Genomic DNA, 12,990 nt, shown 5'->3' with positions numbered 1-12,990 from the left:
GCAAATGATAACCCACCTTGACGTGTCCCCCCAAGACCTCCAGCAGCTGGCCCCGATACCACAACATGTCAGGTCCAATGACGACGCATCCCTGTACCGTCTTCCAGGTGTACGGCTTCTGATTGGGCAGCGTCTTCATGCTCTGCTGGATCTTCACCCTCAGCTGATCCAAATGACACCCTGAAGACAACACAACACAAACTCCAGTGGACCCAGGGTCCTTGAACGTCTCACCAGCGAAATAGTTTGTTTGCGTTACCGGCCGTGTCGGTTCTAGCGTAGATGAGTCCATCCTCTTTGATGGCAGAAATCGTCATGTGGTTATGGCCCAGTTGAGGAAGCTCTGGTGCTTTGTACAGATTAGTTTTCACCTACACACAAACAAGCAGCATTCACTTCCATGTGTCATGTTAGTTTAGGTTGGCGGTTCGGGTTGGAGCACCTTCTCGATGGGCCTGGTTGTGCGAGGGATTGGTCTGGGGGGGGCAGGTGTTGAAGTGTACACTGGCAAAGGCGGAGGTGTCCATTTACAAGTCGTGGCTTGTATGCTGGTGTCAGAGGACTGAGCATCACTTTCATTTGGCTTTTCAGGAGGACTAGCCAGCTTGCTGCAAGACAACAATAGAGCTTATTGGGCCATCAAAATGGTCACTACAAAGTTCACAAGTTTGAAATCCAACATTGAATCCTTAACCCTAGCTTGACACTTTAACTTTAGGGCTGCAGCTAACAATTATTTTAATAATTGATGAATCTGTCAACTATTTGTTGATGAATTGATTGCTCTAATTAAAAAAAAAAAACTTCTGTCAAAACAGAATGATACGATCTGTAACATGTCAGAAAATAGGCAAAAATGTTTATCATTGTTTGAAAAAAATAAATAAACACAGATGTTAGCACAAAGATAATCAGTCTGCCTTAATTAAAGGTTATATAAATCTGAGAATATTTACTATTTGAGAGGCATTTGGTAATTCTCAACGATGAATCGATTATCAAAATATGTATCAATTAATGTGCATGTGTTTGAACGGAGACGCACACTGGCTTCCCCTCCCGGAGGGCGAGACCCTCGCGGGCCAGATAGTCGGACAGGCTGACCAACTCTCGCATCTTGTCAGTGCACATCAGAGTCACAGCTACCGGCCGCTCATCGGTCAGCTCCTGGCAGTGGCAGAATACGTTAGAACCCGGGTTTCAGGAGCAGAACATAAAAGTGTAAGGGGAAGAACATGGTCTTCAGACCTGGATGGTGATGAAAGCTGAGGCTTCTGACAAGTGGTGGCGCATGTTGTCGCAGGCTGTGGCGGTCCAGGTGGGTTGGCCCCCTGCTGGTCTGTTATAAAAAAGCAAATATAAATTAATTAATTAATTGTGACAACATGATCTCTCAGACTTTTTGGGTCACAATCATATCAGATCTTTTAATCAGGAGGAGTAAATGATTTTGTGTTTGTTTTATTGGCACGCTAGTCCCCATTAATACAGTGTAACCATTTACTATTTTTATATATTAGTTTGAGAATGACTAAAACCGTGTGTGTGTGTGTGTGTAAGTGTGTTACTTGATGTCCTTCAACGAGCACTCCAGAGCAAAATAACCCTCCAATGAAGCCGAGAGTGGCCGCAAGTTGCGTATGTGCAGCTTCATCTTGTTGCCGTGGTCACAGCACATCACCTATTGCCAGGCAACACATGGCAGACCAAGTTACTGACCTGTTCACTGAAATTAGCACGAGTGCCGAGTTTAAAGCTAAGACGGAACACCTCTGCGATGTCGTCGGACGAGACCTCGGAGCAGATCAGCCCTCTTTCCCAAACTTTGTTGACGTGAGCTGCACAGAACATGTCTGGCTTCCACGCCACGTCTTGAGGCTCCAGGAGCTCACACGCCTCATTCAGAAGCTCATTCAGTCTGGAATATATTTAACACAGAGCAAGCAACTCAACTCGCAAATGATCGTGTTGCAAATTCTGCACTCGGAAAAGAGACTTTGGGTGCGAATCCGAGCTCTGCGACCTACAGAATAGATCAACCTACCGAACTATCCACTTAACTACTGAAGGCATAACTATGGCGACAACTATAACAACTAACAAACACATGTGGAGGTATGTACTTAACAAGAAAATGGTGAAAATAATAAAATAAGTACATAAATAGCTACAAATTTCTCTGATTACTTCTTTGCACCGTTTTTCAACGGTCTTTAAGGAGTTCCCAGAGGTAAGATTGCCAAGAGTATGCAAAAAAATTAACCAGAACAAATGATGGCTATTTTGAAGAATCTATAAATATAAAACATGTTTTCAGTTATTTCACCTTTTTTTTTTTTTTGATAAGTGCGTAACTCCACATCAGTTTATACTAGGGGTGCAACGGTACAGGTAGCCTACGGTACGGCCTGTACCTCCGTTTTTGGGACACTAATTCGGTTCGGTTTCGGTACGTGATTTGTGCGTAAAGAGAACTATTTTTCCCCCAAAATTCTCATTTTGCTAGTTAGCAAAAATTGGATTGTGCAACGACAATTTTAACACTATACAGTAGTATAAAATATGTATACAAAATAATAATAATAATAATAATAATATACATAAGTTCATGTTGCTCGTGTTTCCTTTAACCCATTTTGGTCCCGCGGTTCATAAGGGCGTATTGTCCTGTGCAGGGCGGAACGAACAGTCCGGTCTAAGAGCGAGACCCCGTTGCATCCCTTGTTCATACGGAGTTAGTGCCTTCAGTGAGAATCTACAAAATAACCAGTCATGAGAATAAAGCAAATGCATTGAATAAGAAAGTGTGTCCAAATTTTGGGCTGTACTATATGTACGTGCTACATGGCTGCTCTACCAGCCAACGTACCTTTTAAGTTGAGAGTCGTTTTGGACGAACTGGACGTAGAAGCTGCTGGGTGAAGTGATGTGGCTCACTCGCACTTTGGCGTCCTTGAGGCTGCCAAGGAGGTTGAGCCGAGGCTGGAACTCCAGACCACTCAACTCAAGCGGTGGGTCCCATATGGGACTGTCATTGGCGAGGACCTCGTCCATGTTGGTCTCAAGCCTTTGGCAAGCGGGGTAATAAAAAAAAGTCAATGGAAGGTCACCATTTATGAATCTATTTTGTAAAGAAAACAAAGGGATTATACCCATTTTTGGAGCACACCAACTGCTCTTTAATTAGCACCTCGGCTATGTCAGTGGGTGAGTCAGTTGGGGTGATCTCAAGCAGCTTGACTGGTAGAGGTTTTGTCATGGCAGATTTGTCTATTTGGAGAACAATAGAATGAGTTAAGCAGTTGGTGAGTTTCAGAAGAAGCGTACACAGTAAACCCCCACCTCCTCGCAGTTTTCATTTCACAAATGTACCTATTTGTGGAGGGGGGTTTCTGTGGATACATCAACTTAAGCATCTCCTCACCTATTTGATGAAACATTCACCCAATCACATCTTAGTGCTCTCACCCTAAGACAACCCCTTGCTATAAAGATAATAGCAATTGGTGTCAAGGAAGTAATTTAGTGATTTATGCTTGACGTGTCCGCGAGGTCCGCACAGCGAAATGTGCCCCCACATGGTGTCTGCATTGCCCACATTTTCCACACTGCGCACCTACAAGTTGTCGAATAATCCACATCCATCCACTCATTTTCTTAATGGCTTAATCCTCACCAGTGTCACTGGGGTGCTGGAGCCTATCCCAGCTGGCTTCGGGCAGTAGGCGTGGTACACCCTGAACTGGTTGGCAGCCAAATCGCAGATCCACATACATTTATTTTGTTAAATGCATGCTTGACGTGTTCACAAAAATTCACGAATGAGAAGAACCGTGTGTACTCATCGCAATCGACTGAAGTAATCCTGCTTCACTCAATGCTCAGTCTGTGTATTTTTTCAAGGCTTCGCGTCATTGTATAATAAGCGAAAGGTGAGCATCGTCATTGACGGAAGCGCCCACCTGTGGTCATTAGATTTTTAAATTCACTTAACCTGTAACCACGATGGTGAAGAATTTGTCATAAACCAGGCTGGAGAAGCGTTTCACACAGGCGTCACTCCACGTTTCTCCGCCCAGAGGAAGCACGTCTGACAAGCAGCAGTGGATCGCCTATATGATACACACACAAAAATAAACACAAGCACACACACACACAAGACCATTTGAGTATACAGTATAGATAAGGTTTAAATCAAAGTAAGCACTGTTACCAATGCTGGCAAGAAGAAGAATTCATCCATTATCTTCCTCAAGTCGCTGACCAACACTGTTGTCTTCAGTCCAAAGTCAATGAAGCACACCTCCACCTTTCTGTCCACTGGATGACCTAAAAAAACACGCGCGCACACACAACTATGACGATCTCTCTTTAAAAAAAAAAGTTTTTTAATATTAACTGCATCATGTTTTTTTAACTCGATAAGTCATGTTAAACGTTTATACTTCAAATCCAAAAATGTTTGTCTCTATAGTCATAAAATTTGACTTTATTTACATAAAATTAAGCTTTTCTTTTGATTTAGACTATATACAGGTCAGGCTATTACTTTTTCCTAACTATCATAAAACTTCACGCATGAGTCCGACGTTTTCATGATCGTGACATTCTGACTTTATGTACATAATAAGTGGTAGAAAATTGGCATACATAAGGATTAGGACGCTGACTGCCTTACCTATGACCTCGGCTCTGCACCACAAGTTGTCTTCTAAGCGGGCCACGCAGGCCTGGCCAATCATGGGACAGTAAACCACCAGGTCCTCTGCATTCTTGGTGTTATAGCACTCCTGAAGCTTGTTTTTCAGCAACAAAGACTCCATGTTGTCAGTCTGCTGGCCGCACACATTAATGAAGAGTAGAGATCAGGGAAAGTATCTAGATTTAATTTTAATCTGGCGCTAAGATAAATGCTATTCATAAAGAGTGTCAAATATTACAGGTGTCATCGAGAAGCACATAGGTATACTTGCTAACTTTGTGTTGTGAAAAATAGGGAGATTTTTTTCATCGCCTTATCAGCCAAAGGTTTCTTTCGTCGGAGAAGTGACCTGCGGATAAAGTATATGCACCAAATCCTATTCATCAACTTGAGGGAAGGGTTGTGGTGGGGTGCAGCGGACTGACATCGAGCGATTATTATTTGCGATATGCGCTGACTAATATTTATCGAATGGGGCGACCGGCAAAAAACTTAGCAAACACTGTAATTGGTGAGAGGTGAGAGTATGGTCTCTCTGAGGCACCGTAGTTGGCGTACATTTGAACTCGGGTCGTTGCATTCTATTAGTTTACTACAGGATGAAAAAAATAATAATTCTTAACACTGTCCCTTTAATTAAAAAATGTTACATTTTATGTACATTTTACAATAAGACTTCTCAGACGCAGTTATGGTGGCAGTGTTCTTTCTTGTGTTCAGTACCAGCTGAATGTAGAAGTCATCGAGGCTGTTGATGTGTGTCACCACCGCATTGTGTTCCACGTGGATTTGGGGTAGGACAGCAGAGTAGTACTTGAGCGGTTTCACGGTTGGCTTCACTGGATAATAAAACCTGATGGCGGCAATAATATAATACAACGCTGAAAAAGGACATTAACAATGTGTGATAGTAGCAGAGTGTGACATCAGTGGCAGATTGTGCGTTTGGACCTACCGAACGTAATCAATCACTCACGTTTTTTTTTTTTTAAATAATTTTAAAAAAGTGTAATATAATATGCGTGGAGCCTAAAAACACGACACAAGAGTTGCAGGTTTTGCGTTGCAACATGTCAGTGCAGAGCTCAATCATTGTGTAAGACGTGAGTTGCCAATTAAATTATTATTATTATTATCATTATTATTTGCAATGGTCCCAATCAGCCGTGTCAGTCAGTGTGCAGAGGGCTTTAGTAGATTGACATTGCAGCACATAGAGGCTGAAATGTGACTGTTGGGAATTAATACAATTTCATAGAATGAATATTAGAATGTAGGTCCGTAGCTCAGTGCTTCTGATAGTGTACCAGCAGTACCTGGCCAAGTCATTGAGCACCAGATAATCGCGGATCGAGAAGGGAACATTGTTGGGTGTTTCCATGGGAGTTTTGTGGAGGTCCACCACCAGGGCGTCTCTGTCTTGACCAAAGGAAATCAATTCCACGGCGGCGGAACCCACCACTTGGCAGAACGCCACCTGAGCCTCTTTGCTCCAGCCCTTCGTCTAAACATATGCTTAAATTGATGTTAAGAATGACATTAAATGGACAATATTCAGTGGGATGGACAACCTCACCAGATCGTAGGGGACAAGGTCTTTGAGGGAACATCGGATAGCCTGAGGAGCAAAATGAAGCAGCTCCGGCTTTATCTTCCTCAGGTAGTTGTTCACCACGTCCACTGAGGACACCGTGCTTGAGACATCCCTGCAAAATGGAAGGGATGGGTGAAGAAAACCAGCCAATTTTCTGGAATTAATTAGAAGTGTTGTGTTCAAATCAATTGCCGCTTCATTTGCTTACAATATTTACATAATGAAATATGACTATTGTAAAATTACAACTCTATCCACAATATGACTTTGCTCAAGTAAAATGATGAAAGTAGATGTCTTAATTTTCATGATATAAAAACTTAATACTCATAAAACTATGACTTTATTCATGCAAAATTAAGAGAATTTAATACCGTAAGATTAGGATGTTTTTGTAAAATGAACGTATTCACATAAAATTTAATTAACACTTTTGACAATATTAACTTTATACACATGTTTTTAAATCAAAAGGTTTAAGATTTTATTTTGGGATATGCAAACATTGATACTCAAATTTAAAACTATACTAACAAAATTAACGTTATTCTCATAAAATTGACTACTTTTTCCAATATTAAAACTTTGCTACTCAAGCTACTATTTGATAAATAAATACAACAAATACTAGTCCCTTGATAATGCAAATGTTAAGGAACAGAATGGGTCGTCACTTTTGTCCACCCCTGCATTAATGTATCGCGACATGAGTTTACCTTTCCATGTTCATGCTCTTGGTGAAGCCGTAGTCAATGAAGAAGATGCAGATGTGACTAAGTTGTTCAGCCGGACAAACTTCCACACTGTTCTTGCCACCATTTTGGAAGACCACCAACACTTTGCTACGGCACCACAGACCCTCGTTTCCTTTCGCCAAGACCGTGGTGCCTTAAAGTAAACAGCTTTAAGTTTCTTTGCAACAATCTACAACAAACATCCAACATTTACTTTTAAAAATGAACACACCAGCTCGCACTTCATCGGCAGTGGAGAAGCAACTGATGTCCAGTTTGCAGAAGGTGTTGATCTTCTCGGACAGAATGTCACACTCTCGCTTCTCGGTCAAATAGCGCACGTAGAAGTGAGTGGGGTTGACTATGTGGGACACCACCACCCACTGACCAACTGAGGACAGGAGGAAAAGCATTTCCAGTAGAGTAAAGATGAATTCTCCCCCCGCCCCGCTGGCTCGAAATAGCGGCGGCTCGGATTCACTCAGCGGCGGAGAGCCGCCGCTGAGTGAATTACATGGAATCACTGATGTGTATGTCCTGGCTGTTCAACTAAATTTTCATTATTTCCACTTTGGAAAATTGATCTAAACAAAAACTGACTAACACCCTGGGTTTCAGTGTTACAAAATGTTTCATACCTTTTCTCCTCATTGCAGACAAATTGAAGCGTTTTTTCCTGCGTGATCTCTGCTTATGCTTGGCCAACTCCGGACCAGTGAGAGGGGCAACTGTAGAAAATTTAGATGCAGAAAACTTTATTGATCTCTAAAGGGCAATTAAGCACAAAAGACACAGATACTACAACCTTGGGTTCTTTTAGGTGTCTATAAATTACATTTGAGTGACACAACAACGTCCTCCTTTCAACTCTCTATGCAAATTGGAGGTGAAACAATGGGTGTTTAACTCTTTTTCTCCTGTTCAATAAACGGCTGAAAATGAATTTGAAGTTGCCGGTAGGGTTGCAAAATGCAGTCATTTTTCAAAGTTGGAAACTTTACATGGGGGAAAAAATTATCATAAATATAAGGGGAAATATATTTTAGCCTATTCAATTACAATTGAGTATGGGTGCATCTTTGTTAATATTGGAATGATTTAGGATAAGGGGTGGAGAACATGTAACTCAACATTTATTACCTTAAAGCTAATTAATCTTAATCTCGACATGCATAAAGACTAGAGTCCGTCGCCGTAACAAAGAGAATCGGGTGACTTTTCAGAATAAAATATTAGCTAATCAATTAACCGGAAGTACAGTAAGTTTTTTTTCATTCTTTCAACTTTGCGGCCCGGTCCAAAGTGGCCTATGGACCGACCACTGCACTAAGCCAGTGTATTTGTACTTCCCACCACTGACAAACTGAATGAGTAAGTCTTTCAAAGGAAATCTGGACATACCATTTTGCTCCTCCGACTCTATAAATTCCTCAACGACAATATCAGGATCACTGTTATCAGAGGTGGATGTGTACTGGTAACGGTTGCTACTACGTGTCGGGCTCGGAGAGAGGCAGCGAGAAACTGGGCTCCTCCTTCTCGGGCTGAGTGGACTCTTGACTTTGCCGTGGCTTGGGTCGCTGCTGTGTTGCTGGACATCCGGTGGCACCATAGACAGTCTAGACGATCAAGGACAACACAGGAGTGACAAGACAAAAAAGATAAATGCAGTAATTAAATGGTGAGCTAGAATACTGGATTTCCTCAAATGGTGGCTCTATTAGACCCTAACCTGGCCAATTCAATGGTTAATCTAATTTTCTTGCTATTATCATTCTAGAAGATGTAGTCACTCTGATTTTACAACATTGTGTTAGCCTAGAGAGTGGAAGTTAGCACACCATCGTAGAAAAACTATGAAATTACTCTCTTTTTTACAGCGCTATTTCTCGTTATTACGATGGGCAGGGGGACAGAATGGATAACTGGAATTTCAATTCATTTAAATGGGGGAATTTGATTTGACAATTGAGATGCTAGCTTGGTTGCACCAGTCTGCAGTTGAAGGCTCCCGGCCACTATGAGGATATTTTAAAAGTACTCACTTGTTTGGCTTGCCTATGTCCATCTTCAGAAACAAGTCCATACTCTGGTTCAGAAACTGTGACTTGAAGCCAACACTGGACAAAACACAAACACAGAATCAAGGACGCATCTGTCGAGGAACCGTGGCTGCCAATGTGCCCCTACGGCCCCGCCCGACCACCACCAAACATTTGCACCTTCCATACACCAGTGTGAGTAGCACTGGAGGGAATGTGTGTGAAGTGCCTTGCCCAAGGACACAACGACAGGTGACTTGGGGATAGCGGGGATCGACCAACCGACTTTCTGGTTACTGAACGACCGTCTCCACACCCTGAGCCACGGCCGCCACAATACAACAGAATGCAAGTCGATCTACTCTTCTGAAAGCCACAACATGTGTGAAAGCTGATCCGAGGTCAGCGAAGACCCTACTGGTGAACGAGAGAGCATGCGCTCGCCTTGGCTGCTCGCCTGGTAGGGTGGGCCTGTTGGTGGCGTCTGGGGACCGATTTACCAATTCCAAATGACTGGGACTAGCCGCAATTTACACGGGGGCATTCCAGATGAACTGAGCAAGGAGTGTGCAGACATAAGTCTGGGATTGATGGATAACAATATGAATCAATGATAATCATCATCAATGTATATGACTGATGCGTTTAGTAAGAATGGATGGGCACGGGTTACTAATAAGCAATGGCTTCTACCCGTCAGCCCTTCTTTCGGATGTCAATGTTGCAAATGATGTGATGTGATCGATGTAACCTGTAATAATGTGTCCGAAAGTAAAAAGATGAATAAAACAAACAAACAAACATGCTTGTTAGCATTGTTTCTGTCAAAGAATGACCATTGCTTGTGAATTTCCACTATTATTATTTTACACGGATGATGAATTGCCCTATGGTTACAAACCTCAATCCACAGCCCATGGTGATGCACTTCATGTTGAAGGACTGGTCATCCACAGGGGCCCGCAGAGTCTTCAAAATCTTTCACAAAAAACACATTCAAACTGACCAATTTAGCATTAACATTACTCCTACGAATATTAGGAACACGTTTACAGCAGTCGTTCTCAAACTGTGGATGCCAGGGGTCCATAATTATGCAGCAGCCTTTAAAAACACCATACCTACTATGGGGACGGCGCACCAAAAAAAATCAAAAAACAATTACTCTACTACCTCAGCTACGCTCCATGAATAAAGTCTTAGAACAAAATCAATGTTTGTTTTTTTCTCGAGAACAGAAGGCCTATTTATTTATTTTTTATAACAGGCGGGCCACGTAAAATAATGTGGCGAGCCAGATCTGGCCCCAATGCCTTGAGTTTGACACGATGATGTAAAGAGTTTGCGAACCTCTGAGACCTATGACATTAAGAGGTACATGTGGTAGTTATGTTTAATTTCTGTTAGGATTATGATGGGGTCATTCCTTGAAAAAAAGGCCTGACATAGGAAATATTTAACATCACACACCTGGTCCCAGTTGCTATACTGCTTCAGGAAGGGCACACATCGCAACTTTTTGGCCTTCTGCACGGCGTTCTCCAGCTTGCCCATCATCGCCTTGACTTTGCACACTTGGGTGTGGGTGTTTGAGAAGTGAGCACTCAGTCCGCTGAGCTGACCAAGTTGCATGTCTCGCCTTTAGCACACACAAATCAATGACAACACCTTCCAGGAAGCACGACATACACATGTCATGGCGGTCGTACCACTTCCGGATGTCGTGCATTGCCTTGTCAGCCACATGGGAGATCTCCATCTTCAGTCGGACTTGCTCTTTTTTCACTTGCTCTACCAGGCCTGTAGTTAAATTCTGCACATATACATTTAAAAAAAATCAAGCACTTCCACACAAGCCTACAGTATTGTGGATAAAAAGTGCATGTATTCCACCTGGTCCAAGTGCTCCAGCTTGGCCAGATGTTCTGCAGCGATGGCCAACGCCTCGTCAAAAGAGCTCTCGATCTCCTCAGGGTCTTCCAGCTGAGGAAAACATTTAATAAACACATATGATTTTAAAGGCTTGCTCGCTTTTTGGGTGTACAGTGTTCCCTTGTTTATCGCGGTTCATCTTTCGTGGCCTCGCTGTTTCAGTTTTTTTTTACCGCATGCTTAAAAAAACACAAGACAGCAGTGAAGTTGAATGCATACATACCTGCTTGTCATCCTCGGGGTTGCCAGTGATGTCAGAGGTTAACACTAAAGTCTTAACGACTTTCCTACGAATGTTCCTAAGAGACACAGTAGCAAGTTCTGTTAACTTCTGCCAAATTTCATAGAAATAGAACAGATATAAAATATTTTTTCTTTGCAGATAATGTAAAAATAAGTGCCATACATCTGTCAAAACATTTGTAAACTTTTTTTATTTCAACAATTTAATAATCAGGATTTCCCTCAGCGTTATTCGCCCGGCGGCCCACCAGGCTTTCCTTGCCCTCCCACCAGGCTAAGCAACCCCCCCCCCCCCCCCCCCCCCAATTTTGAACGCACGGACTTCCCCCGTCAATGACGGATGTTTTCCGCCACCCCCAGCCCCCACTTTGACTAACATGATATATGATTCGGGCATGTAATTAATCTACCTCATCTTTTTTTTTTAAAGAAAACAATTTCCCCCAAAAAATAAATCTACGTTTTTCCCAACAACAACATCCAATTTCTTCAATAACAAATAAATCGTCCTGAGTGATGAATTCAAGTTGAGTGATAAAACTGATTGATCGGCCAGTCCGACCTTCTCATCTTATTCATTTTGGTGGTGTAGATGAGGCCAATGATGCGGTTGTCCTCCTGCAGCCCAAACACGCCCTCTTCAGGCAGGACCGACTCCACCTGTTCAAGAGGACCTTCATTCACCACAAGCACAGGCAACATGTATTGTACAAACACTTGTAAGGCCACTTCAATGTCATTTCACCTCACACTCGGGACACTTGACCACATTGTCACATTCCAGGGACTGCAGGCAGGACGTGCAGAAGATGTGACTGCATACAAGCGTACGAGGCAGATTGTCCTCAGCTTCATTCTCTGAGTGGGGAAAATACAACAGTTGGACAGTTATGCGGTTTCTGTTATGGTTGCTACTACTTCAGAAGCCATAAAAATATCCAAAGGATTTCGTTACCACATTATGTATTGCTCGTGACTTTCCATTACCCTCCACCGCCACCCCACCCCGACCACCATCAAAAATAAAAACCCAAAAGACAAAACATAACCCCCCCCCAAAAAATACAGAAAAATGCCATCTTAAAAGTTATGGCGCTACCTCTGAAGGCAGAAAATTGCTGAGTCACTTCATCCTCCCATACTTACTTTATTTTTTCCAGCCCCCAAAAAACAAAACTTTATTCAAATTTTGAGGCCTTGCCCGGCTGACGTCGTCCCCAAATGCCTTTAGTGCCAAACCGAACAGAACTGAAAAATGGTGGAAGCAAAGAAATCCTTTCACCATGTATGACCATCATTAAACCAATTGTGCTGCGTTCACATACATATTAAACTACCTTTAACTGCTAACAAATGACGAAATATAAAATTAACACACGTTAGTTTAGTTTTAATCATATTCTGGCACGCCAACATTAGCTTACTTTGTAGCTAGCCTTGCTAGTTCTTCTTAGTTGCTAACACCTTTACTCATAGTAACTTTCTGGTTTTATGGTAACAATACTTTCACAAGACGATGAATATACCTTGCAGAGTGTAGTCATTCCCACAGAAGTAGCAAATGATTGCGTTGCGTTGTTCCATTTTATACTTTTTTGGTAGTTTTGTTAATGGCGAACAAGAAGACCGCGATTTTTATTCTCCCGAGAGACAGTGACGTGAAATTGTGCAGCGTGCCACATCACGTGACTCAATTAGCATGACTGCATATGAAAATCTCCATTAAAAAAAGTAATAAAATAG

The 12,990-nt window shown here is 42.3% G+C and overlaps 1 protein-coding gene across 3 annotated transcripts in view; it reads right to left on the bottom strand.

The window, feature by feature from the left end:
• Positions 1-12,990, bottom strand: part of rnf17 (ring finger protein 17) — a 21,756-nt gene extending 8,766 nt beyond the window's left edge. Inside the window, exons 1-28 of one of the 3 annotated variants that reach the window (XM_086090702.1) lie at positions 12,774-12,990; positions 11,993-12,105; positions 11,810-11,907; positions 11,228-11,303; positions 10,966-11,055; positions 10,782-10,885; positions 10,543-10,711; positions 9,974-10,050; positions 9,076-9,150; positions 8,432-8,649; positions 7,669-7,758; positions 7,263-7,421; positions 7,013-7,184; positions 6,279-6,408; positions 6,019-6,206; positions 5,426-5,555; positions 4,679-4,835; positions 4,214-4,329; positions 3,995-4,112; positions 3,153-3,270; positions 2,870-3,067; positions 1,771-1,918; positions 1,569-1,681; positions 1,249-1,339; positions 1,046-1,167; positions 443-608; positions 260-371; positions 17-180 (exon numbers count right to left, since the gene is read on the bottom strand). In XM_086090702.1, coding sequence (XP_085946828.1) covers positions 17-180; positions 260-371; positions 443-608; positions 1,046-1,167; positions 1,249-1,339; positions 1,569-1,681; positions 1,771-1,918; positions 2,870-3,067; positions 3,153-3,270; positions 3,995-4,112; positions 4,214-4,329; positions 4,679-4,835; positions 5,426-5,555; positions 6,019-6,206; positions 6,279-6,408; positions 7,013-7,184; positions 7,263-7,421; positions 7,669-7,758; positions 8,432-8,649; positions 9,076-9,150; positions 9,974-10,050; positions 10,543-10,711; positions 10,782-10,885; positions 10,966-11,055; positions 11,228-11,303; positions 11,810-11,907; positions 11,993-12,105; positions 12,774-12,831 — 3,570 coding nt within the window. In that variant the 5' untranslated portion in view covers positions 12,832-12,990. The remainder of the gene's footprint in view (positions 1-16; positions 181-259; positions 372-442; positions 609-1,045; positions 1,168-1,248; positions 1,340-1,568; positions 1,682-1,770; positions 1,919-2,869; positions 3,068-3,152; positions 3,271-3,994; positions 4,113-4,213; positions 4,330-4,678; positions 4,836-5,425; positions 5,556-6,018; positions 6,207-6,278; positions 6,409-7,012; positions 7,185-7,262; positions 7,422-7,668; positions 7,759-8,431; positions 8,650-9,075; positions 9,151-9,973; positions 10,051-10,542; positions 10,712-10,781; positions 10,886-10,965; positions 11,056-11,227; positions 11,304-11,809; positions 11,908-11,992; positions 12,106-12,773) is intronic. The other 2 variants (XM_086090700.1, XM_086090703.1) reach the window with 2 other exon arrangements.

Source organism: Leptonotus elevatus, chromosome 12 (genome assembly GCF_054856555.1).
Source record: "Leptonotus elevatus isolate MCC_2025b chromosome 12, RoL_Lele_1.0, whole genome shotgun sequence".
In the NCBI taxonomy this organism is placed as follows: domain Eukaryota; kingdom Metazoa; phylum Chordata; class Actinopteri; order Syngnathiformes; family Syngnathidae; genus Leptonotus; species Leptonotus elevatus.
Note: the sequence above shows the minus strand (reverse complement) of the source record. Positions and strands in the feature narration are given on the sequence as shown.